The 25326-nt window shown below is 30.4% G+C and overlaps 14 protein-coding genes across 14 annotated transcripts; 6 read left to right on the top strand and 8 right to left on the bottom strand.

Annotated features, from left to right (window-relative positions):
• Window positions 1–129: 129 nt before the first annotated feature.
• BN7_2407 (Oligopeptide transporter) lies at window positions 130–2850 on the top strand (the record flags this gene model as incomplete). The annotated part of the gene is made up of 1 exon (XM_011277003.1): window positions 130–2850. The coding sequence occupies one exon, from the start codon at window positions 130–132 to the stop codon at window positions 2848–2850; it is 2721 nt and encodes a 906-aa protein (XP_011275305.1).
• Window positions 2851–3082: 232 nt separating this feature from the next.
• BN7_2406 (Dibenzothiophene desulfurization enzyme A) lies at window positions 3083–4555 on the top strand (the record flags this gene model as incomplete). Its single annotated transcript, XM_011277002.1, has 1 exon — window positions 3083–4555. The coding sequence occupies one exon, from the start codon at window positions 3083–3085 to the stop codon at window positions 4553–4555; it is 1473 nt and encodes a 490-aa protein (XP_011275304.1).
• A 198-nt stretch (window positions 4556–4753) lies between these two features.
• Window positions 4754–5386, top strand: BN7_2405 (uncharacterized protein; the record flags this gene model as incomplete). Its single annotated transcript, XM_011277001.1, has 1 exon — window positions 4754–5386. One exon carries the CDS (start codon window positions 4754–4756, stop codon window positions 5384–5386), a length of 633 nt encoding a protein of 210 aa, XP_011275303.1.
• Window positions 5387–5569: 183 nt separating this feature from the next.
• BN7_2404 (60S ribosomal subunit assembly/export protein LOC1) lies at window positions 5570–6190 on the top strand (the record flags this gene model as incomplete). Its single annotated transcript, XM_011277000.1, has 1 exon — window positions 5570–6190. One exon carries the CDS (start codon window positions 5570–5572, stop codon window positions 6188–6190), a length of 621 nt encoding a protein of 206 aa, XP_011275302.1.
• Window positions 6191–6301: 111 nt separating this feature from the next.
• Window positions 6302–10609, bottom strand: KOG1 (ubiquitin-binding TORC1 subunit KOG1; the record flags this gene model as incomplete). The annotated part of the gene is made up of 1 exon (XM_011276999.1): window positions 6302–10609. The coding sequence occupies one exon, from the start codon at window positions 10607–10609 to the stop codon at window positions 6302–6304; it is 4308 nt and encodes a 1435-aa protein (XP_011275301.1).
• A 252-nt stretch (window positions 10610–10861) lies between these two features.
• Window positions 10862–12205, bottom strand: BNA4 (kynurenine 3-monooxygenase; the record flags this gene model as incomplete). Its single annotated transcript, XM_011276998.1, has 1 exon — window positions 10862–12205. The coding sequence occupies one exon, from the start codon at window positions 12203–12205 to the stop codon at window positions 10862–10864; it is 1344 nt and encodes a 447-aa protein (XP_011275300.1).
• Window positions 12206–12509: 304 nt separating this feature from the next.
• Window positions 12510–13892, bottom strand: GLO3 (ADP-ribosylation factor GTPase-activating protein; the record flags this gene model as incomplete). The annotated part of the gene is made up of 1 exon (XM_011276997.1): window positions 12510–13892. The coding sequence occupies one exon, from the start codon at window positions 13890–13892 to the stop codon at window positions 12510–12512; it is 1383 nt and encodes a 460-aa protein (XP_011275299.1).
• Window positions 13893–14287: 395 nt separating this feature from the next.
• On the bottom strand, window positions 14288–15049 carry BN7_2400 (3-oxoacyl-[acyl-carrier-protein] reductase; the record flags this gene model as incomplete). Its single annotated transcript, XM_011276996.1, has 1 exon — window positions 14288–15049. The coding sequence occupies one exon, from the start codon at window positions 15047–15049 to the stop codon at window positions 14288–14290; it is 762 nt and encodes a 253-aa protein (XP_011275298.1).
• A 1158-nt stretch (window positions 15050–16207) lies between these two features.
• Window positions 16208–16969, bottom strand: BN7_2399 (3-oxoacyl-[acyl-carrier-protein] reductase; the record flags this gene model as incomplete). Its single annotated transcript, XM_011276995.1, has 2 exons — window positions 16208–16547; window positions 16617–16969. 2 exons carry the CDS (start codon window positions 16967–16969, stop codon window positions 16208–16210), a joined length of 693 nt encoding a protein of 230 aa, XP_011275297.1.
• An 833-nt stretch (window positions 16970–17802) lies between these two features.
• BN7_2398 (SDR family oxidoreductase) lies at window positions 17803–18555 on the bottom strand (the record flags this gene model as incomplete). The annotated part of the gene is made up of 1 exon (XM_011276994.1): window positions 17803–18555. The coding sequence occupies one exon, from the start codon at window positions 18553–18555 to the stop codon at window positions 17803–17805; it is 753 nt and encodes a 250-aa protein (XP_011275296.1).
• An 813-nt stretch (window positions 18556–19368) lies between these two features.
• BN7_2397 (SDR family oxidoreductase) lies at window positions 19369–20130 on the bottom strand (the record flags this gene model as incomplete). The annotated part of the gene is made up of 1 exon (XM_011276993.1): window positions 19369–20130. The coding sequence occupies one exon, from the start codon at window positions 20128–20130 to the stop codon at window positions 19369–19371; it is 762 nt and encodes a 253-aa protein (XP_011275295.1).
• A 943-nt stretch (window positions 20131–21073) lies between these two features.
• BN7_2396 (E3 ubiquitin-protein ligase) lies at window positions 21074–22258 on the bottom strand (the record flags this gene model as incomplete). The annotated part of the gene is made up of 2 exons (XM_011276992.1): window positions 21074–21702; window positions 21796–22258. 2 exons carry the CDS (start codon window positions 22256–22258, stop codon window positions 21074–21076), a joined length of 1092 nt encoding a protein of 363 aa, XP_011275294.1.
• A 1115-nt stretch (window positions 22259–23373) lies between these two features.
• On the top strand, window positions 23374–23982 carry BN7_2395 (Vitamin H transporter; the record flags this gene model as incomplete). Its single annotated transcript, XM_011276991.1, has 1 exon — window positions 23374–23982. The coding sequence occupies one exon, from the start codon at window positions 23374–23376 to the stop codon at window positions 23980–23982; it is 609 nt and encodes a 202-aa protein (XP_011275293.1).
• Window positions 23983–24235: 253 nt separating this feature from the next.
• Window positions 24236–25150, top strand: BN7_2394 (Vitamin H transporter; the record flags this gene model as incomplete). The annotated part of the gene is made up of 1 exon (XM_011276990.1): window positions 24236–25150. The coding sequence occupies one exon, from the start codon at window positions 24236–24238 to the stop codon at window positions 25148–25150; it is 915 nt and encodes a 304-aa protein (XP_011275292.1).
• Window positions 25151–25326: the final 176 nt, after the last annotated feature.

The following is a 25326-nucleotide window of genomic DNA, read 5'->3' as shown; positions in this document are numbered from 1 at the left end:
TTTTGATGATTGTGGTTTCATTGTTAACATAAGGAAAACGATTTCAAGGTATATAAACCACCACAGAATAACCAAATTATATGATTGAATCATGATTATTTCTCATATTACTCTCCACAGTGAATCAAGATGACTTCTGAAGATAAAAATAACGTGGTATCAAGAGTTGAATCACATGATGAAGTTTCATTAACTGATGAAGATTTAAATAAATCTGGTTTAAAATTTAATGAAACTCAAATCAAAGAGTACTTCTCCAAGTTAAGTGATGAATCAATCCAATTATTTTTAACCAAAACTGGTCATGGTACTGATATCAATCATGATAATAAAGATGCTTTAACTTTTGACTTGAAATTCTTTTTGGATAAAATTATCTTATTATCAAATGAACAAACGTTAGAAATTTTAACCCATGCAATTCATGAACATGAAGGTGATGCAAATTTCCCAATTAAAGATTGGAATTTTATCAATGATTTGATTGATCAAAATAAATTAGAATTGAATTATGAAATCAATTTTGAAGCAAAATTAACTGCAGTGTTAATTAAATATCATTCACCTTACCCTGAGGTTCGTTCTGTTACTGAAATTGTTGATGATTTAAATGAACCAGTTGAAACTATTAGATCTTATACATTAGCTATAATTTGGTTAATTATTGCATGTGGTATTAAAGAATTTTTTTCTCATAGATTCCCTTCAATTGCTTTAAGTTCTGGTGTTGTTTCAATTTTAATGTATTCAAATGGTAAATTATGGGAATATGTTGTTCCAAATTATAAATTTAAACTCTTTGGTAAAAAATTTGAATTAAATCCTGGTCCTTATACTTTTAAAGAACAAATGTTTGCTTCTTTAATGACAAGTGTTGCTAATTCAAATGTTTATGTCTCATATAATATTGTTACTCAAGTTAAATTTTATGAACAAAATTGGCCATTAAATTTTGGGTTCCAATTTCTTTTATCTATATCAACTCAATTAATGGGGTTTTCATTTGCTGGTATCTTGAGAAAATTTGTTGTTTACCCAGTTAGATCAATGTGGCCAACAGTCTTACCTACAATTGCATTAAATAGGGCATTATTAAAACCTGAAAGAAAAGAAATTATTAATGGATGGAAAGTTTCTAAATTTAAATTTTTTTGGACAGCTTTTGGCTCAATGTTTTTATATTTTTGGATTCCAAATTATTTATTTCAAGCTTTATCAAGTTTTAGTTGGATTACATGGATTAAACCAAATGATTTTAAATTATCAATGGTTACTGGTTTTAGCTCAGGTTTAGGTTTTAACCCAATCTCAACTTTTGATTGGAATGTTGCTACAGCAGTTATAAGTCCTTTAGTTTTACCATTTTATGTTAGTATGAATGTATTCTTGGGTATGATTGTTTCATTTATAACAATTTTGGGGATTTATTTCACAAATTATAAATGGTCAGGTTATTTACCAATAAATTCAAATGCAATTTTCACAAATACAGGTAAGACATTTGCAGTGCAAAATGTTTTAACTGATGGTTTATTAGATGATGAAAAATATCAAAATTATTCACCACCTTTTTATTCAGCTGCAAATATTATGGTTTATAGCTCATTCTTCATGTTTTATCCATTTGCATTTCTTTATAATTCTTTCAAAGAATGGAATACCATTAAATTTGCAATTTTATTCATTTATGATAATGCAAAAGAATCAATTAGCTCAATTAAACCACGTCGGTTTGTGAAGATTCGTACAAATAGTGATGTTGATCCATCAAATGAAAAATCTACAGAAGTTAATAAAGGTCTTGCAAACTCAACTTTATCAAGATTTGAGGATCCACATTCTAAAATGATGGCACAATATAAAGAAGTTCCTGATTCATATTATTGGTTAATTTTAATCATTTCATTAGTACTTTGTATTCTTTGTGTTAAAGTTTATCCAGAGACAAAGACACCAGTTTGGGGTATTTTCTTCACTGTTGCTATCAATTTTGTTTTCTTGATTCCATTTTGTATTTTACTTTCAGTTACAGGTATTCAAATGGGTTTAAATGTTCTTGTTGAATTAATTGTTGGTTATGCTTTGCCAGGTAATGGTACTGCATTAATGATTTTAAAAGCACTTGGTTATAATATTGATGGACAAGCTGAAAATTTCATATCATGTCAAAAAACTGCACATTATACAAGAATTCCAATTAGAGCTGTTTTCAGAGGTCAATTAATCGGTTCAGTTATTCAAGTTTTTGTATTTTTAGGTGTTGTTAATTGGTCAATGTCAAATATTGATGGTATGTGTGATTTAAAACAACCACAAAAATTCATTTGTGCAAATGAACGTACATTTTATGCTTCAAGTGTCTTTTGGGGTGTTATTGGTCCAAAGAAAATCTTTGATGGTCTTTATCCAACAATGAAATATGCATTTTTAATTGGGTTCTTGGTTGCATTAGTATTTATTGCAATTAGAAAATTTGCACCAAATTTATTACCAAATAATTTTGAACCTTCAGTTTTCATTACAGGTTTATTACATTATGCACCAAGAAATATGTCATATATTATTCCAACAATGTATTTAGCTTTTGGTTTTACATTTTATATTAAAAGAAGATATATTGCATGGTTTGAAAAATATAATTATGTTTTATCTGCTGCCTTGGATGCTGGTGTTGCATTTTCAGCTGTAATTATATTCTTTGCAGTTCAATATCATCCTAAAGTCATTTCATGGTGGGGGAACAATGTTGTTAATTTAGGTATTGAAGGTGGTGATGGTCAAACTACTTTATATAACATTACTGAGACTGAAAGAGGTTATTTTGGACCTGAACGTGGTCATTTCCCATAATAAGTGGATTCTGGTAGTCGCTTATATTTTAATAGCTAATTTAAATGATTTATAATAATATATTTAGTCTTGATTTACCTTCACTTGTAGATGCTTCAGTAATGATATTGAAGCCACAACTAAATCCAAACATAGACAATGAAGCGAGTATACGTGTGGTATATAAGTCCCCCAGTATCACCAATCCTGGGAATCGTCATGGTTTTGGTATACTCTGATAAGCTAATCATCAATGACAGAAACAAAGAAACAAAAGCTTTCCAAACCAAAGAAAACATTGGTATTAAATGCCTTCACTAATGGTACTTTATATTCACAAATTCCAGGTATTTGGAGACACCCAAATGATAAAACATCCACTCATACAGAACTATCCTATTGGACTCAGCTTGCAAAGACAGCAGAAAGAGGCAAACTCAATTCAATTTTCATAGCTGATACTTTAACTTATTTTGATGTTTATAAAGGTCCAAATAATCCTGGTCCATCTCTTGAAGTTGGTATAAATGCTCCAAAATTAGACCCGAGTATCCCCATAAGCGCAATGGCTTCAGTCACAGAATCAATTGGATTTGGAATCACATTCAGTACAGTTTCTGAACATCCATACTTGTTAGCTAGAAGATTAGCTACATTGGATCATTTGACCCAGGGTAGGCTGGGCTGGAACATAGTTGCTAGTTATCTTCCATCTGTTGGTAGACAATTGTTAAATGGTGGTGAATTGTTAGCTCATGAAGATCGATATGCTCAGACTCAAGAATATTTAGAAATTGTTTATAAATTATTATTATCATCTTGGAGAGAAGATGCATTGATCAAAGATAAATCTAGAGGTGTTTATGTTGATTCATCAAGAGTTAGGAATATTGAACATGATGGTAAATTTTTCAAATTAAATGGTGCATCTATAACTTCAATTATCCCACAAGGATTCCCAGTGATTATTCAAGCTGGTACATCTAAACAAGGTAAAGAATTTGCTGCAAAGAATGCAGAGATAATCTTTGTTGGTTCTGGTAATAATTTAAGTCAAAGTGGTGAAAGTATTAAAGAAATTAGACAATTAGCTCAAAATTATGGTAGAGATCCATATTCCATTAAATTTTTGGTTAGTGCTGCACCAATATTAGGTAAAACTCATCAAGAAGCTATTGATAAATGGGAAGACTATAGCTCATATGCGAATCCAGAAGGTTCACAAATAATGTTTAGTAGTCAATCAGGGATAAATTTGGATAAGTATGAATGGGATGAACCATTTGGCCAAGAAGTTGGGAAAAACAATGCCAGTATTGGGTTAACTAAAAATACTCTTAATTCAACAACCAAGACTACTTCAAGGCGGAAAATCTTTGAAAATAGTAAAGAATATACTAAATTACTTGTTGGTACAGGTGAAGAAGTTGCCAATATAATTGAAGAATGGGTTGAACTTTATGATATTGATGGGTTTAATTTCTCACAAAGTGTATTCCCAGAGTCATTAGAGGACATTGTTGAGATATTGATACCTGAATTACAAAAAAGAGGTTTATTTTGGTATGATTATCCAGTTCCAAATGGAACTTTTAGAGAAAACTTATATCAACAAAAGGACCATTCATTCTTACCAAAAGATCATCCTGGGTATCAATATAGATGGACCAAGGATGAGTCGAGAGAAGATTTTGAAAACAAGTTGAAGGATGAAGGAATATTGTAGTACAACTATTCACTTGATCACCCTTATAATGCAATAGTGTGTATAGAATATGTTTAGTAAATAAAATATATTTGGTTATAGATCCGTGCTCTTAACACTTCTCGGTGATTTCGTTTATACCGTTGAAAATCTCAAAAGAATCCACACTCGAATCACCAGAAAGTCAATCAAAAGGAGTACACAAAGATATCTTTCACAATGGCTGAAGTTAGAATCCTAAGTCATATGAACAAGTCTCATAGACTGGCAATTGAAGATTACCTAAATGTGTATGGGAATGTCATAATCAACAAGAAAATTAGCAATGTTAAAATGACCCATATTGATTTAGATCATATGGTTATCACGTTTACACATGATGATTTAGATTTTGTTATTGAAAAACCAATCCCATTTGAACCTCCTTTAACAGATTTATCAGAAGCAAGAGTTAAGTTAGTGGAAATGGCAAAATTTGCAGCAAATAAACGTGGATATGCACATTTTCAAATTTCTGATATAAAATATCCAGGTGTTTATAATTTGATTTTAATTTTTATCATTTATTTACCATTATTAAGTTATTTTTTCCCATCTATCTTACATAACAGTTATACAACATCATATTTATCATCAAATTCAATTGATTGGTTACAAAAAAATTCATTAAATATAACTTATGTAACCCTTGGTGCTCATTTATTAGAAAATTTATTCATCTTTAGACCAAAATTGAACAAATATAGAGTCCCACCTGATTTCTTGATTGAATGGTACATTGCAGGATTGATTGAAGGGTTCCCAGCAATTAAAAGATTCAATAAATTAGTGCTTGAACGTGAAAATCATTAAGAGTTTAGTTGAAAATACGGGTTATACTTTATATTGATTACATAATTGATTATGTGATCTCCGCGAAAACGGTTATCATAAATTTTTTTTTTTAATATACATGCGATGAGCTTTTTCTTTATGAGACATAATTAATTTATCAAGTAGAAACTATAAAGAACGGAAGAAATATCATAGTAAATTATGGCTCCAAGACAGTCCAAGACAGCAAAGAGAAGTGCCACTCAAAATAAAACAAGATCCATCGAATCTGAAGTTTTCAAAGATTCTCAAGCAAGAAATAGATTGGGTTTTACATCAAATCAAACTGAAAAAGCTAGAGTTAGAAAACCAAGTAAAAAAGATGTTAAAAAAGAACAACAAAAGATAAGGCTTTATGGTAAAAAACCTCAACAGAAAGTATATGATGAAAAAGATCTTGATATTCCAGTTTTAAATAGAGCTATAACTCCAGGTGTTAAAAGAATTAGAGGTAAAAAGGGTAAAAAATTTGTTAATGAAGATCCTGAAGATTCAACTCAAATAAATAGAATTATAAATGAAGTTATCTTAAAAGATGAAAAAAGAGATTATTCTAAATTAGAAAAAGCTCAAAAATTAGAAGAAATTAGAGAATTAAAGAAGAAAGAAATTGAAGAAAAAGAATTGAAAAAACAAAATAAATTAGAAGATAAAAAATCAGAATTGAAAAATAAAGCTTCAAAAGCAAGACAAGATAGAAGAAAAAGAGCTAAAATCTTATCAAAACCTTCAGTTGAAGATGATTCCGAAACCCCAAAAAAGAAGAAAGTTGCTTTTGCTTAAAATTTTTTATACAATAACATATTATTTCATAATAAATAAATTAAACTTTGTGCATTAAATATTACATATATAAATCATTCCTTTGTTATGCTTTTTTTTGTTTTTATTCAATCAATCTTGCATGGTTTCTGTGCATTTATAAACACTAATATAAGGATCATGTGTATTGTTAGCTGCAAACATCATTCTATGAGGATGTAATGATAATGAAGAAATATATGGTGTTCTATTTTGTAATGTATTAAATCCACCATTTGGATTTTTAATATTTGAAATTAAATCTCCATTTGTAGTCCAAATTTTAATCATTCTTGAACCTGATGCAATAATTGGTGCATGTTCATGAATTTGTAAATTTGTCATTGTTTTTTCATGTGATTTAAAAGTTAATACTGGTTCATTTAATCTAATATCCCACAAGTTGATAATTGAATTTGATGATCCACTAACTAATTCTCTATATCCTCCTCTTTGCATTGAAACATTTGTTATCCATGATCTATTTAAATCTGAAGAATTCTTGGAATTACCAACATTATTTTTCCATAATTTAACCATTGAATCTCTTGGATCTAATCTACGATCATAAACTCTTATTGAACCATCTCCAAACCCACTAACAAATATATCACCTGCAACTTGATCTGAAGTTATTGATGTGATTGAACTTGATGAACGTGCTGGAATATCAACAACACATAATTCTCTTGGTGCATCCCAAATTCTAATAACTTTAACATCACCAGTTACTAGTAATGAACCTCTACTTTGTTGCCATTCTGTTAAAAGCCCCGTGGATCTTGGTGTTAATAATAAATCTGTTAAACCTCTCCATGATGTAACTAATCTTGATTGATCAGTTGAATGGAAATCTTTATAAATTTTCAAAATACCATCTGATGAACCTGTTAATAATAAAGGTAAATCATCTTCATTTAATAATTTTAAATCTGTAATTTTTGTACCAAATGGATTACCATTTGAAAATTTTGATAATTGAATTTTATTTTCCCAATCGAAAACTGTTAAATTATCACGATCATCTGAACTAATTAAATAATTTTCAAATTGAGAAAATTTTAATATTCTTGGTTGAGTTTTATTATTTAAAAATGCAACATTTGTTTTCCAATCACCTCTTAATGATAAATTTTTTTGTGGTTGAGTTTCATTTATAATAGATTCATTTCTATTACGTCTCCAAATTCTTTGAGTATATTCTAAACTACCAGGTTCATCAATTTCACTTTTCCTCATTTGTGGTTCTTGAAAATATTCCATACTATATTCGAAAAATTTTGATAAAATTGGTAATTCTAAACTTTCTTCAGCTTGGAATTTTTTAGAATTAAATCTTAAAGTTTTAGGTTGTGGATAAACACCATGTGGTGTGGATAAGAAATGTGATGATGATGATGATAATGATGATTCATTTTTATTCAACTGTTCATTACCATTGATTGATTCATCGTCTTGATTCCAGCCTAAGGTTTTCCAAATATTTGATAATGATAATGTTCTCTTAAGGAAATTTGAAGAATTGCCATTATTAATTCTTGTACTTTCAACTCTTGAAGAAACAGATCTTTGCTTTGTTGTTGAATCTAAAGATGTAGAATTCCCATTCAATTTAATAGGTTTTGGTAATATTCTTTGTTGTTGAAATTGTTGTTTTGATTCTAAATTATTTAATGATGTTGTATTATTTCTTTGTAATAATAATAATTCCATTTCATCTGCAGCATCACTAAGTGGACTTTCTTTTAATTTTATAATTATATAATCAATAATTTTTTCAGCATAAATTTTATTTTGATCATGACCATCACATGCAAATACTAACAAAGATTTCCAAATAATATGATAACTTGAGCCATAACCAATCTGTTTATCATGATCTTCATTATTATTGTTTAAATCTAATTCTAAAATATTTGAAATTTCATTATATAATTCATAAAATGCACAAACAATAAAATTATTAATATGTCTTTTAACAATCTTGGATATAAATATGATAATTTCTTTACGAACCAACGGACTTGCATCATTTGATAATGATAAAATAGTCATAATAACATTAGTTTCATCTTTAATTTCTTCTTCTTCTGGATCATCAGGTAAAAAATTTGTAAATGCAGTTATAACAGAAGTTCTAACTTCTGGAATTGGATCATTAACTTGTTTTAATAATTTATGAACAATACCTTCTTTATAACTTATCCATTTGGCATCAAAATTTTGATCCCATAATTGAGAAATTAATAAAACACACCATTGACGTAATAATGGATTATCAGATTCTTCAATATAATTCAATAATTTATTAACTAATTGAGGACTAAAACATAATTTTTGACCATTTTTAAAACCTTTAACAAACAGACTTAAAATCAGTGCACATAAAGCTTTATGATCATTATTTGTTGTATTACCAGAATTATCCTTTGGATTCAACATTTGTAAAAAATAATTGAAACCTTTATCTTTCAGCAGTTCTTGTTGAGTATTTTTATAATCAACAGCCATTATTCTTGCCCAAATGAAAACTAGTACAGGTTTTAAATCTGATGCAGGACTTTGTAATAATTTTAAAACATAAGGGAAAATACCAATTGATAAAGCCAGATATACAGCCCAAGGTCCTAAATCCAGAAATCTTGATAATAACACCAGTGCTCTAACACGATGAACTTGAGACAGTAAGACTTGTAAAACTATAGGTAATTGTTCTGGAGGTTGTCTTGTTGATGATCCATATTTTAACCAAAGTTCAAATGCAGTTAAATGTTGTTCAAAGAAAGTTGAATGTTGATAATTACTCAGACTTTTCCCAGTAGCAACAGATGCAGACATATTAGCAGCAGCTGTAGTATTGACGCCATTAACTGTACTTGTTCCAGCGGTAGTTGGTGGTAATGGGTTAGCCACTGATGCTAATGTTGTAGAGGTTTGACCTTGTTGCTGTTGTTGTGATTGTGGTGGTACACCATTTCCATTCATTAAGTTGTTATGATTATTTGTGATTGCAGTTGTTGCAGTATTTAAACTTGCAGTTGATGATTGTGGTGATAATGTTTGAGTTGGTAATAATGAAGAAGGTTCATTATTTAAATTTTTCAATAATTGAGTTAAAACTTGATCGATTGCTAAATCCCAAGATTCCCACATTGAATGATTTTGAATTTCTGGTAAAGGTGGATCAGAAATTGGATGACATGAATATGAAGGCATAATTCTCTTAGCTAATAAGAAATTTCTAAATAATGCAGCAACCATCAGATCTTGTCTAAATAATCTTTTAAATAAAGGTCTTGGTAATGAAGTCCACGCAATAGTATCTGTTATGGCAGTAAAGATCCAATTTAATTCACCTAATGGAGTACGACGATCAGTCAACTTCCCTGGGATAATTATATTACCATTTGGACTGTTTTTAGCAACATCTAATAAAGGTCCATAATAAGATTTTTTAATAGGAGATTGCATAATAAACCATTTTATACTAATTTCAATTGGACATGTTAAACAACAAGTGAATAAATCTGCAGGTAAATCAGGATCCATTGGTAATAATTCATTTGATCGACAAGCAGCTAATTGGATACAATCAATATAAGCCGATGTTGGTGATGGTGCTTGATTATCATGTATACCTTCATTATCATCATCAATTCTTTTTTGAACAAATTTCTTAAAATTCGTCACTATATTGCCTGCACTATTACAATCATAAACATAAATACATGGAGCACCTAACCAAGTTTGTAAATCATATAAAGATACTGGGATATATTGAGTATAACCTCTATTGAAAACCCAAATTTCACCACTTTGAGTAGGTTGAGGAACACCATGCCCATTATAATGGAATAATATACGTTCATCTCTTGCATTTCTTCTTAATGAATTACAAAATCTTTTAACATCCTCGACACAAGGGTCTAATGATTGTTTATACCTTGTTCTTAATGATAACGTTTCATATTGACTTTGTAAATTCTTCCCCATAGCTTCAATTGCCTTCTTAGTATCATTATAAGTAGCAGGATCAATCCAAGCTTCAGTTTTAGCACAAGGATGAGTCTTGATAACATCTGGAGGATCAACACCAAGATTTAAACATAAAATTATAGCAGCACTAACAGTTTTTTGACGATCCTTCATGATTTTCCAATCAGGAATTGGTTGATAATAATCAAATTTTTGTTGTTTCTCCTCCTGGGTAATTGGATTCCCATTTGTATGATGTCTCTTGTCGTCAAAATACAGAAAGAAGTTATTTGCCAGTAATTCCATATACTGTTTATCCACTTCAAAACCATGCCTTATCTCTGTGTTCATCGAGCTCAACGAACCGGAACCAGAACCTCTGCGCTGCTCAGCAGGCAGGCCATCTGTCTGACTTTCCAGAGCCATCTTCTCAAAACCTCTTTAAGACTTGTTTCCTTCTTCAAAAGAACCCTTTTCAATGCTCTGATTTTTGGTGGTTTTCGTTGTGTTTCAACTCATTTCAGAAATTTCGTATCTTTATAATAAACAAATGGCCAAAAAAATAAGAATTCGCGGAAGTTACATAATCAGTATAAACTTAATCAATTTATTTCAAATTCTACTTCATTTCAGGTCATTTATATAAATAATCTAATATATATAGCTTATTAGTTCACTTCATTTCTGTGTTAGGTACTTGTACACTCTGGAAGCACCGAAAACAGCAGCTCCAAGAATCACATTTTGAATGATTTTTAAAATCTTATCTTGTCTTTGATGAACTTCAACAGCTTTTGAATACATAATATCTTGTCTAAATGAAATCATGGTATATAATGGTAACCATTTATCCTTAAGGATACGTGTTAAAATGAAATCAATTTGTTTTTTCAATAAAAACACTTTGGAATTAACTTTATGTGACATTTCTTTATAATTTTCTTTAGCTAATTCAAGAATTGAAGCAAGATCTTTATATCTTGTTTCTGAATATTTAGAGAAGGCAGCTCCAACATCTTTTTCTTGTTCTAATAATTTCAATAACACATAAACATCTTCAAAACCACAGTTCATACCTTGACCATAAAATGGAACCATTGAATGTGCAGCATCACCAATTACAATTACTTTATTGGCAAAATGATAAGGTTTACAATTTAATGTAAGTAATGAACCTCTTGGATGATCTCTAAAACATTTTAATAAATGATCTTTACCAATTAATTCAACTGAATCTTTAAAATATTTTTCAAAAAATTCTAAAACAGCATCATCGTTACTTAATTTTTCTAATATATCCCATGGAGCGAAAAAAGTTGAAGTAAATGAACCATCTAAATTGGCTAATGCAATTAGCATAAATTTATCTCTTGGCCAAATATGTAAATGATTCTTATCTAATAAGAATTCATTTTGTTGGGGACCACCACCAGGAATTGATAATTCTAAATAACCACAATCAATATATTCTTGTTGATAATCCATCCTTATAAATTTTTGTAAATTTTGACGAACTTTTGAAAAAGAACCATCTGCTCCAATAATAAAATCAAATTCTAATGGTTCAATTTCATTACCTATGAATTTTAATATTGGATTTCCATTATCATTATTAAAATCAATTCTATCTAATTTATGATTAAATTTTAAAGTGATACCAGCTTTTTCCACTTCATTCAACAATAATTCATTCAAATAAGATCTGTCAATGGAATTAATAGCTTCTTTACCAGTTAATCCATAATTTTGACTTGTTTGAACACCTTCTAAATTATGAATCATACGACCAGTCATTGGAATAACTTTTGAAAGAACAATTTCAGCCAATTCTGGATCAACATATTCCAAAGCATTAATACCACGATTTGAAACAGCTAGATTAATACTTCTTAAATTTTTATTTTGAGATTTTCTTGGATCATCTCTTAATTCTAAAATTGTAACTTTATAACCCTTTTTCGATAATCCAAGAGCTGCTAAACAACCAACTAATCCAGCACCAACAACACCAACTGTGGACATTATAATAATGATATTTCTGTTTAAGTCAATTGAGTCTATAACAATTGACAAGTACAAAAACTTTTCTCAAAACTTGAATGAACTGTTAATTTTTTTTATAAAATGATACGATTTTGACGGTGTTTTTATTATCCAAAAAGATACGAAAAATCATCGGAAATGTACCATATCGGGTATATTACCGAATTGGGACGAGATCTATATACAAATCAAATCAAGTTTACTTTTCCATTTTCATATATTGTTTCTAAGCAAAATCCATTTCAAAAATATATTATTATACAAAAAAATTATGAATATTATCTCAATTACGCAAATAATCACGTAAATAACCACCTAATTTATTAGCACCTTGTTCAAGTGCATCTTTCAATACAGCTAAATCATCATTAGTTTGAGCTGAAAAATTTGTAAAATCACCACCTCCAGCACCTCTATTTGGTCCATTTGAATTTGAATTTTCTTCATCTTCACCAAAATAACTTGATGAAGAGATTGCTTGTGAATTATTAAAAGCTTGTAATTTATTATGAGCTTCTTGTTGAGCATTTGTATCATATGAACCTTTACCGAAAAATTGATCTGATGATATAGCTTTTTGTCCACCATATTTATTTTCAACTTCACCTGTATATTTTGGTTGATTTGCAACTTTTTGCTTTCTTGCTTGTTCTGCTGCATCATTTGCAGTCATACCAAAACCTAATTTAGCAAAACTTGGAGTAATTTTATCAACTGATGAATTTGTTTTAGTTGATGATGTAGTTTCTTTATTAATTGAATTTTTTTCTTGATATAATGGTTGTTCTTTTGTATTATAACTTGAAGTTGTTTTAGGTTTTATAGTTGAAACTGTTTGATCTTCATCTTTATTTGGATTATAACCTAATTTAGCAGTTTCTTCAGCTTCTCTTTTTGCTTCTTTTTCAGCTGCATCAAAATCAATATCATTAGCAACGATTTTTTTAGCACCTAATTTAGTTTTTCTTGGACCTGATAATATACTACCTTTTTTCTGTGTTGATGATGAAGTTGATTTTCTCAAGATTGTTGAAGATGATTTTCTAGGTTGATTTGAAGATAAACTTGCATTTGATCCATTATTAACTGATAATGATGATGTTTGATTTGGGGTTAAAGGTCTTGAAATTGAAGGTGATGGTGTTTGATTTAATGGTTTTTTCTCCCAATTGGCAAAGAAATCATCAGTACTATTTGATTGTGAATTTCCTAAAGAACTTGAAGAAGAAGTTGAATCAATATTTTCCAAATTAACAGAATCTGGATATGAAGCTTCATCTTTAGAAACTTTATGATCTAAATGAGTTTTATAATTCAAAGCGATTTTAGAATTATATTTAGCATTTGAATCACTTGGTTTTGTTAAATATCTTGAACCACCATTCTTGAGAAAATATTCTCTTGCTTTTTGATTGCCACCTAATTTAAATCTTCTGAGTTGTTTTTGAGTCCATTTATCTAAATTTGAAGATTTAACGAAAGTGATATGAACACCTAAATTTCTATGAACAGCTGAACATTCAAGACATAACATGATACCAAAAGGAACAGATGTCCAAGTTGGATTCTTAGCATCACAATCAAAGCATACTTTGTTTGTAGGATCTTTCTGTAAGTTTGCAAATATACTCTTGATCTCTTCTTTAGTAGCGTAAACTTCTGACATCTTTTTCAGAATCTAATAATATACTTTGCCTCTGTATCAGAATTGATCTGTTGATTTACTTTTCAGTGTATTCCAAATTGTTTATTCAAACACGAAATCAACAATTTCTGAATTCGCGGGAAATTCGAAATTCGCGAGATCAAAATGAAAATGTAAAACGAATTCGCGGGTGGCTGATTCGGGTATTTGAAATCAAAAGGGCGGGTAAAGTATTTCATTTAGCCGGTGGTAGGTATAAGTAAATTTGTACTTGAATTTTTTAATCATTTACAGATTTTTTGGCTCATAAAGATAAGGTTTAGATAGATATTTAACAGGAAGTTTAATACTACAATATAAGTGGTAATTATCATACAATATATTTAATAATCTATATACCAACTATGGATATACATTCAATATGAGAGAGTTGTTCCATCAAATTTATAGAATTTACCACTATCTTCAACTGTGACTTTATTAATTATATTCCCAATAATACCAGAAGCACTCTCTTCAGGAGAAATTAATTGAGCAATGAAAGCTTTAGCAAGTTCAGAAAGATCTTCTGGTAATGATTTAATGATATTGTCAGCTAAACTAGTATCAACAATTCCTGGATGTAATGGGACAACAGTGAAACCTTCATCTTTATATTGAAGTGATAATTGTAAAGCACTATGATTTAAAGCAGCTTTTGATTGACCATATGCACCTGTAGCAATTGGTACAAAATCAGCAACTTGACCAGCAATACTTGAAAGTAGAAAGATTTGCTTTGTTGGTGCTTTAACAAGATATTTATATAAAATGTTAATTATTTGTAATGGACCCAAGACATTTGTTAAATAATGATCAATATGAACTTGTCTATTCAACTTGCTAATTGGAGCAGACTCACAAATAGCACCATTTGAAATATAAACATCAATACCAGTATTTGAAACTAAAGAAGAAATTTGTTCATCAATACCATTAATTGATTCTTCAGATGAAATATCTAAACTAATGATATAAACATTTTTATTCTTGGAAGCCAATTCATTCAATCCAGTTGAAGTGGTTGGATCACGAGCTGTTGCAATGATGGTATTTGATGAGTCTGCTTGAGATAATTGAGTAGCTAATTGAAGACCGATACCTCTAGTGGCACCTGAAATGAAAAAAACTTTACCCATGTTGTGTATGGTGTTTCAATTGTACCTGAGTTTTATGATCTTATATGGTTAATATTTGATACTTTTTACCAACTTATATACTTTTGAGCTTGACAATAATACACTGGCTTCAAAGTTCGTTCATGCTCTTATAATTGTCAACGTGGCCATTAAGTATAAACTAATCTTGAGCCTCAGTCATATGCCTTCCATATTAAAACACACCAATTATTTAACCAATAATCTAATATATCTCAAATTCAAAGTTCCAGAGATGTGATAAGATCAACCATAATCAAAGCATCACAACGTTGATTCATGTTTAGCTCGTCAAGTTACAAGCTGATCGCTACTTCCTTACGCAGGTCTTTATGGATATCATTCAACATCATAGCTCATGGTTTGATCAAATTCTTGGAAATGACTTGAAACTTCATCAATGATCTAAGTCTTCTACTATATATCCACAAATTTGTGTGCGAGTACTGACTCCATTCATTATACTTGATAACGCTCTTCCACTTGAAATACGTTGTAAACCAAAAAAAATTCTTCCATTCAAATACATCATCTAAATGTGTACATATACTCAAAAATCACAGCTACTACAACGCAGCGACGTTGGAATTTCTAGATAGAAGATCTGATCGGCATCAATTCAAGATTTACATGACATTAAATGCACTCCCAAATTTCCACTTCCATTAAAATCCGATTACAAATATTGATCATACCATGGCTGTATACTATTTAGATGTGAGAAATAAGCATAATTAAACTCTTCACCTGAAACTATGACCTATGTGGTGTGAGGTGTGAGGTGTCAGATTTGAATTCTACTTCAAAAGTTCTTAACACTCATATGTGTACATGAGGTAATATAGCTATAACTATTAGCTAGTATTACCAGAAACCTTGTTCAAGAGGTGGAATTGATCTCTATATCTCCAAATTTCTCCATATTAATGTAATAAAGCCAGGTATATATAGACTCTATTATATTACAAATGTTCAATCCAAAAGATAAACGGTGTAAATCTGGATCTTAGATCTTGACACCTCAATCAATCTCTTCAGCAAATTGTCTTTGTCGACACGCTAGACATTTGGGCATTAATTATCCAAATCGCCTCTACATATACATTTCTCTCTAGATATGATATCATATATTAGACTCAATTAATATGGAAGAATCTTTCCATCATATCTATAGAATTTACCGCTATCTTCAATTGTAACTTGGTTGATTATATTATTAATAATACCAGAAGCACTTTCTGCAGGTGTAATAAATTGAGCACGGAAAGATTCAGCAACTTCATATTGATTTTCTGGTAATGTGTTAAATACATCATTTGCTAATTCAGTATTAACAAAACCTGGGTGTAATGGGATAACAGTGAAGTCTTCATCTTGGTACTGAATAGATAATTGTAAAGCAGCATGATTCAAACCAACTTTTGTAATACCACAAGCACCTGTTAATAATGGTGAAAAGTCAGAAACTTGACCACCAATACTTGAGACTAGAAATATTTGTCTTGTCACAGTCTTAGTAAGATATTTATACAACAAATTGACAATTTACAATGGGCCTAATACATTCGTTAAGAAGTGATCAATATAACTTTGTCTGTTTAGATCTTGGATTGGGGTTAAATCACCAATTGCACCATTGGAGATATAAACATCAATACCGGTTTCTGAAGCTAAAGGAACAATTTGTTCATCAATACCATTGATTGACTCTTCAGAAGAAACATCGAGCTTGATTATATGAACGTTTTTCTGCTTGGAAGCCAACTCTTTTAGTCCAGTTGAAGTGATTGGATTACGTGCTGTTGCAATGACTGTGTTTGATGAGTCTGCTTGAGATAATTGGGTAGCTAATTGGAGACCTATACCTCTAGTAGCCCCTGAAATGAAATAAACCTTCCCCATATTAAACTATTCTTGACCTTTTTAGTTAGTGATTGATTGAATGATTAAATTTGATCATATGTGTTTAATAGTGAAGAGATATGTAACTCTCTTCATATTATATATAAGACTTCCATTTTCATATGGACCGGTAAGGGGTCCCCTAAACATTAGGCCTATGTCTGACGTTGTAATAGTATTAATAATTGAACGGAATTCCATCGACGTACTACAGTGATTCCTATGGTACTATTGATATTGACTTACAGTATATATAAGCTTAAAATTTAAAAATAATGGCTCTCAATTTGTCAGTTTATATATCTGATTTATAATAACATTAGCTTATTACCGAAACTTCCACAAGCTCCGGGCTGATATACTTTGACAAGCTTAGTTAGATTAAAGCCTAGCTCATTCCATAAAAGTATTGACCTTAAGGCTACTAGAGTACTGTTTAATCACTAGAATATCAGCTTACCAGCCTAATATTAAACATAAATATATGGTTGATGGAAGAAATTGGAACCCGAAGGACCTTATTTGAAGTTGAAGCTAAGATGTAGACAATTCTACCCTTGGTCAATAGTTCTTATCAATAGCAAACGTTACTTTATAGTACTTGTAGTAAGACAAATGAAGGATGTTCTATTAAACAACCTAATACATAATTTGATGATATTCTTCCTCTCTTTTATATAAGTTACAGCTGGCAGCTCAATAATGCTGTTGTCGAAAATAATATTCTAGAAAACGTTAATTGATCTATACATGCAATCATATGATATCAATATCGAATATTTAGCTTCCAACTAATACAGATGCACTGACTATCATATGTATATTTTAAAAGCTCAAAATGGAAGAACAGTTCCATCATAGTTGAGAAACTTACCACTATCTTCAACAGTAACTTTATCAATGATATTTGAAATGATACCAGAGACACTCTCAGTAGGTGAAATGAATTGATCAAGGTAAGGCTTACCAAGCTCTTCTGGTAGTTTTTTGAAAGCAGTATTAGCTAAGTCTGTATCAACAACTCCTGGGTGTACTGGTATAATAGTGAAACCTTCATCTTTATACTCAACAGATAATTGTAAAGCAGTATGATTTAATGCAGCTTTGGTTTGACCATAAGGACCACTTACTATTGGTATGAAAGTGGATACTTGTCCAGCAATACTTGAAACAAAGAAAATTTGTCTTGTTGGTGTCTTGATAAGATATTTGTACAATACATTGATCACTTGTGTTGGACCCAAAACATTAGTTAGATAATGATTAATATAAGTTTGTCTACCCAAATTTTTGAAAGGTGTATTATCACCAAGTGCACCATTTGCAATGAAAACATCAATACCAATTTCTGAAATTAATGAGTTGATTTGTTCATCTATACCATTGATTGATTTTTCAGAAGATAAATCTAATTGGATGATATGAACATTTGAATTCTTTGAAGCCAAATTGTTCAATCCAGTTGAATTTTTCGTATCACGAGCTGTTGCAATTATAGTGTTTGAAGAATCTTTTTCAGCTAATTGAGTTGCTAATTCAAGACCAATACCTCTAGTAGCACCTGCAATAAAATAAACTTTTCCCATTATATTATAATATTGTTTTAATAGCTGAATATCATATTAAAGAATTATGCGAATATATTGATAAATGCATGTTAGCTTAGTTGAAGGTGGGAATGTATACCTCTTTATATTCACCGGATAAATAAACTTGTAGCTAATGACGATATAACCATGAACATCGTTAATTAATCATCAATTACTCAGAACGATTGTGTCTTCTCAACTTTATAGGTGTGTTTTGTTATTAGATCTGATTTCTATTAAGAGAAGTAATCCTCGAATATGGTATATGATTTGTAATATTTAGTAACCCGCCAATGTCCGGATTACAGTACATGAACTGAAGTGTTATTTGAAGGTTAATTCCATTAAAATCTCTTAATTGCGAGTGTATTATTAAATCTTATATGATTATGTTGACATATATTTTATATATTTATAAGAAGTTAGCTTGCTATTGTGTGAATAATCCGATCAATATGTTTAGACTGAAAGATATAGTAATTATATAAAGGTACTCCAAAGCACTTTTATGAGTCTCATTTGATTACTGATTACCATGACTGCTTATATCACAAAATCTTAACCGTATGAACAATAACTAACTGTCAAATATATATACTATGGGCATGAATTTGGTATTCGATCGAAACAATCCAAATCTGGTACATAAATATATAAAGTATACCAGAAGTATATCGGCTGCTAGCTATTACGTATAAACAGACTATACATACAACTACTGAGCTACATTATCATCAAGCATATGGAGCTAGCAATTCAATTTCAATTTAACTTTATTAAAATTAGCTATTATATAATGTATACTAACGTTCAATATGGAAGAACAGTTCCATCATAGTTGAAAAACTTACCAGAATCTTCAACAGTGACTTTATTAATGATATTTGAAATAATATGAGAAGCACTTTCAGCAGGTGAAACAAATTGATCACGGAAAGTTTTACCAAGAGCAGCATGTTCTTCGGGTAATTTATCAAAAGCTGCATTAGCTAAATCTGTATCAACAATACCCGGATGTAATGGGATAACAGTGAAACCTTCATTTTTATAATGAACAGATAATTGTAAAGCACTATGATTCAAAGCAGCTTTAGTATGACCATAAGCACCTGTTTCAAATGGTATAAAGCTAGAAACTTGACCAGCAGCACTTGAAGTAAAGAAAATTTGCTTTGTTGATGCTTTAACAAGATATTTGTGTAAGACATTAACCACTTGAATAGGTCCCAAAACATTCACTAAGTAATGATCAATATAAGTTTTTCTATCCAAATCTCTGAAAGGTGTTGAATCACCAAGTGCACCATTAACAATAAGAACATCAATACCAGTCTTGGAGACTAAAGAGCTAATTTGTTCATCAATACCATTGATTGATTCTTCAGAAGATAAATCTAATTTGACAATATGAACATTTTCTTGTTTTGAAACCAATCCATTCAATTTATTTGAACTGTTAGTGTTACGAGCTGTTGCAATAACGGTATTTGATGAATCTGCTTGAGATAATTGAGTAGCTAATTGAAGACCAATACCTTTAGTGGCACCTGCAATGAAATAAACTTTTCCCATATTGATGTTAGATTTGTTGAATGTGTGATAATCTTTGATACTCCTATTAATTGGATGATTGCTTATATCTGGCTGTTATAAATGTGGAATTGTTTACCTCTTTATATAATTTTGAATCCATCATGGTAAAATACTGTGTACTAATCATGACACCACAGATTAGTACTGTTGTGTTGATCTGGCCGCTCTAATCCTCTTACAGTACCTCAAACAATAACATCTTTAATTAATCATCAATATTTACAGCTGGGGTGAAATCTATATTATGCAAAATATCCTTATTATGCAAAATATCCTTATATATTAAACTGTTCTTTGTTATATTCTGATTTCAAATTTTCAAATTTGAATTGTGGACAAAATAAGATTTGTAATAAAGAGTCCGAAATTTTACAGTATTAATCTAACTGTAGTTTGAATATTAATTCCGTCCTTAAAATCCCTTAAAAGCGAACAGCTCAGTGAAATATCGGTACTACCAAGTTCCAATATATTATAAAATTATCAGAACAGTTATATATATACAGTTATGGATTTCAGATCATCATAGATCACGCACATGGTATACTATAATCAGAGCTATTTTGATAGACTGGGCGTGTTTCATTAATCCCATAAGCTAATATCCCACAGCTAGTTAACGTCATTGAGGGCTTCAAATATTTAACGGCATTATAATAAATTGTTTAAATTAGTCGATAATTCAACGTCGTGCAATATAATACAATTGCGACGTGAATGACGTGAAATACATTCAGAGCGCCTTTGGGTTATATTAAAAGAATTAAGAGTACGTACTCTAATATTTTAATTGAAAAAGGGGAATGTAGAACAATTGCTAACCTCAGATGTATAGCCGAATATGTTGATATTAATATATAAATTAAAGATCCATATATATTAATAACTATTTTATAGGACAGCTTATAACTCACGATATTATTCAGCCTCTATTGTCAAACTTAACTTTTTTGAAATCCAAATCATGATCAACATAATATTGATACAATCTGACAAGATTCAATTGACAACTTGGACATCTAAACATAACAACTTCATTTGGGTGTGTTTCTTGTACAGTTGATCTTTTAAAATCATATAAACAATCACGATGATGAGCATGGTTACAAGGCAATAACAACAAAATGTCCTCTGGACGTAATTGCTCAAGACAAATAGAGCATGACTGTAGGTTTGTTGAATGTTCAGGACATGCCGCATATAAATCATCTCCTGTCAATTCTGTACAGCATTGAAACTCTGGAGAGAAAATATCATTTGCTGATGTTCTTAGAGATATTCCATTGAAATTATATTGATCGACTTGTGATCTTTTGACAATTTTACCTTGAGCTTTATTGGAAATATTACCTGTAGATATTTCTTTAGAATTATTTGACTCATCATCAAGGGAAGGATATTCTTTGTTTTTAAATGGAGTTGCAATTATTGAGAAGAACCCTTTAACAAATTTCAGCTTGAAGAATGCCTTGATTGGCCCATTTATCAAATATTTAAATGATATCCATAATGCTTTTCCTCCATACCACGCACCAAGCCCCAAACCAGCAACTATACCAGCTCTAATATAAAAGTTAGTAAATCTGATACGTCTAGACGTTTTAATTCTCTAAATTATGAATACTCACGGTATGTAAGGAATACTAATAATCGAAACACCTAAAGTTTTCCAACTGAAAAGAACTCTCACCAAAAACCAAAACCATGATTGTTTCTTTTTTTCAACATCTCTTCCGATGTACTCAATCATTTCAAAGAAATTCAAATATTGGTTTCGTGCATAAAGGGAAAGTGTCCCTCCAATAAAACAAAGATAAATTATGGGCCCAAAAACCGAAGAAAAAATTATTATGAGATTTAAATCTTGCCTTTGCAGTCCTTCTTTTGGTTTTGGTTTCTCATCATCATTCAATGCTGAACTATTAAACGCAGTTGTTTCCTCTATTGTGTGATTTGAATCAATGATACTTGAATTGCTAACAATAGGAACCTCTTCAGCCATAATACTTTCGGATACATCCTGTGGAACAGGTAGAGCTTGTATTGAACCACTGAAAGCTAATATTGTGATGAATGTAATTGGAATCAATAACTTATAGAAATGCATTGATCTTTGTCAAGTTTTTTGTGAATTTGAATTAGCTTCACAAACCATGTCTATTAGTCAATATATTAAAGACAATAATGTCTCCTTATATACTTCTCCATCATAAAGTCCTACTGATGATCACCTGCTCAAATTGAGAACAATACAAAGGGTCTAAGCTATACTTTAACAATAGAGAACGTTATGTATCTCAATATTATCTCATTACATCTCAACCGGATCATTTCACCATTAGGAATAAACACCGAGAAGATTATCCTCCGTTTAAAGATTTAGTAACTGGTATAATTTGCATAAGGTATTGTTCAAAGAATGTGCCGAAGTTATGAGTGAAGTAATGATGTAAATTATCAATGATTATCAAAGTAGACGAAAATTACACTAATTTCAAGGGTGAGTTCGATAAGTTTGAGATAAATTAGCAGCAAGTTCAACATTTACTCATTGGAAGCAGGGTAAATCCATGGTTATAGCGCATGGTCATTATGAGATCTAGTATATAAGCAAATAATAATCACTAGTACTGAATCCTGATAAGCTTTAACGCTAGGCCATGCATAAATCAGCTCAGCAAGAGTCTTTATAAAGTTTATCAACAATAAGTTGACAATATCACACAAGTACAACGGATGGATCATGGAACACAATATCATGATTCATTCGACTCCAGGAAATAGGATACAACTGGGATCGACATGATGTGATATCTATAACAGTGGCTTTACTTCTTTTTTGAAGATTTGAAAAAGTTACAAGCTGTGGACAGTGGTACAACTTTCAAAGAAGTTTCGAGTTTCGGAGTTTTATGGTACTATGATACTGTGATATGATGATATGAGATATATGTACTGTGGCATAACGGTATTTGAGAAAATTAAAGGGACGTAGGATCCACATACAGCACTCCTATCGGCTGATAAGCCAGGTTTGGTTTCAAAATTACTGATAATGCTGCTTTGTTTGTTTAATATGGCACAGGGTGGATTGTGGATTGTGGATTGTGGATCTTGATATCTTGATTGTTGATATACATTCTAATATATAAGTATTACTGAGAATATTCAAATTGATCTGATTTCATTAATACAACATGTGAAGATCAGAGGTGTATCAAAATGACTACTGTGAAGAAAGAAGATAAAGAGTTGGAAGACGTTGATTCCAAAAACGCTTTGGATGTTAATATTGAAGAACAATCTTCTGGTGATGAAAATTCAGTTGGTAGAATTGATTTTGATGAATTCAATATCCCTTTCAAGAAAAGATGGGAATTATTTTGGACTTTAAAGAATCCAAGATCATCCAAAGATAAGAAAAAAGCATTCTTTTGGAATCCACCAGGTCGTTCAAAATATGAAAAAAGATTAGTTTTCAAATTAGATTGTATTATTTTAACTTATGTTTGTCTAAGTTTCTTTATAAGATATCTTGATCAATCTAATGTTTCCAATGCTTATGTTTCTGGTATGAAGGAAGATTTGAATTTACATGGTAACATGTATAATTGGTTGAATAGTTCATTTTATATTGTATATTCAGTTTGTGGATTACCATTGACAGTTTTAATCACAAGAGTTCAACCTCATATTTTATTACCACTTCTTGAAATTCTTTGGGGGTTAATGTGTTTATTGGTTATTACTTGTAAAAATTTCAAAACTTTAATGATTGTTAGAACAATTCAAGGTGCCTTAGAAGTGAGTTTCATATTTTTCATTAGCTGATTTGATCAAGTGTACTAACGTCATAATCAATAGGGTGGTTGTTTCCCAATTTTACACTATATTCTAGGGTAAGTATAAAGTTATACGTTTACGGCTTTATTGAGTAATACTAACAATTTTCAGAACTTGGTATACTAAAGAAGAAATAAGTTCTAGAACTGCTCTTTTCATTGCCTCTGGGGGTAAGTAGAAAACAAACGTATCATCATCTGAAAAATGACAAACTAACACTATAATATCAGCTCTTGGTGAAATGTTTGGTGGTTATATCCAATCTGGTGTTTATAAAACATTAAATGGTAAAGCAGGATTACCGGGATGGAAATGGATTTTTGTTATTGATTTTATTATTACTGTTCCAATTGCAGTCTTGGGGTATATTATTCTTCCAGATTCTCCAAATCAAGCTAAACCAAGTAAAATTTTATCTCAAAAAGATCTTGATTTTTGTGCTGAACGTGTTAGAGTTATTAAAAAAGTTGAAAATGGTAATAAATTTGATTTAAAAGTTGTTAAAAAAATGTTTACATCATGGCAATTTTATGTGTTTGTCTTTTATTATTGTGTTGGTCATTTACCAAGTACTGCAACTTCTTATTGGGCTATCGTGTTGAAAGCACAGGGTTATAACGTCTACCAAAGAAATAATATCCCAACAACAAAATCAGCATTCAACGTTGTTGCATGTATTGTGGGTGGTCTACTAGTTGATATCTTGGGAAGATATTGGGAAATCATGACAGTTGCAAATAGTATATGGGTCATTGCATTGTCAATTTTAGTTAAATGGGATGTTCCTCGTGGTGCTCAATTTTATGCATATATCACTAGCGGTATCAGTGGATTAATTTCAACATTATGTTGTTCATGGACAAATGAAATGACAAGAGAAGATAATCAATTAAGAGCTGCTGTTTTAGGTTCTTTAAATTTGATCAATATTGGACCAAGTACAGCTTTCTCTACAACTGTATTTAATACTGATTATGCTCCAAGATATGAGAAAGGCACAAGAATAGCATTGGGAATTGCAGTTATTAGTTTATTAAGTGGTTTTGTTGTACTTTGGTTTGATAGATATCAAAGAAGAAAAAGAGATTATATTGAAGATCAAGCCCTTGCTGGTAAAGTTACGGAACATAATGAGGTTATAGATATCACAAATTGATATAACTAATTATTTTGGTGTTCATAGAATTCAAATATAAAGAGATCTCTAGCTCTTTTTTAGCTGATATCAATGATTGTAGTGTAGATTTGAAAAGTTATAACCTTATACGCTAATTAATTTCTAACTTGTATTAAAGCGTTGCCATGGTGATAATTATGGGAGCTCGAGTCGAT

This window comes from Wickerhamomyces ciferrii, contig 00054 (genome assembly GCF_000313485.1).
Source record: "Wickerhamomyces ciferrii WGS project CAIF00000000 data, strain NRRL Y-1031 F-60-10, contig 00054, whole genome shotgun sequence".
In the NCBI taxonomy this organism is placed as follows: Eukaryota; Fungi; Ascomycota; class Saccharomycetes; order Phaffomycetales; family Wickerhamomycetaceae; genus Hansenula; species Hansenula ciferrii.
The sequence above is the reverse complement of the archived record's forward strand: the minus strand, read 5'-3'. Positions and strand labels throughout refer to the sequence as shown.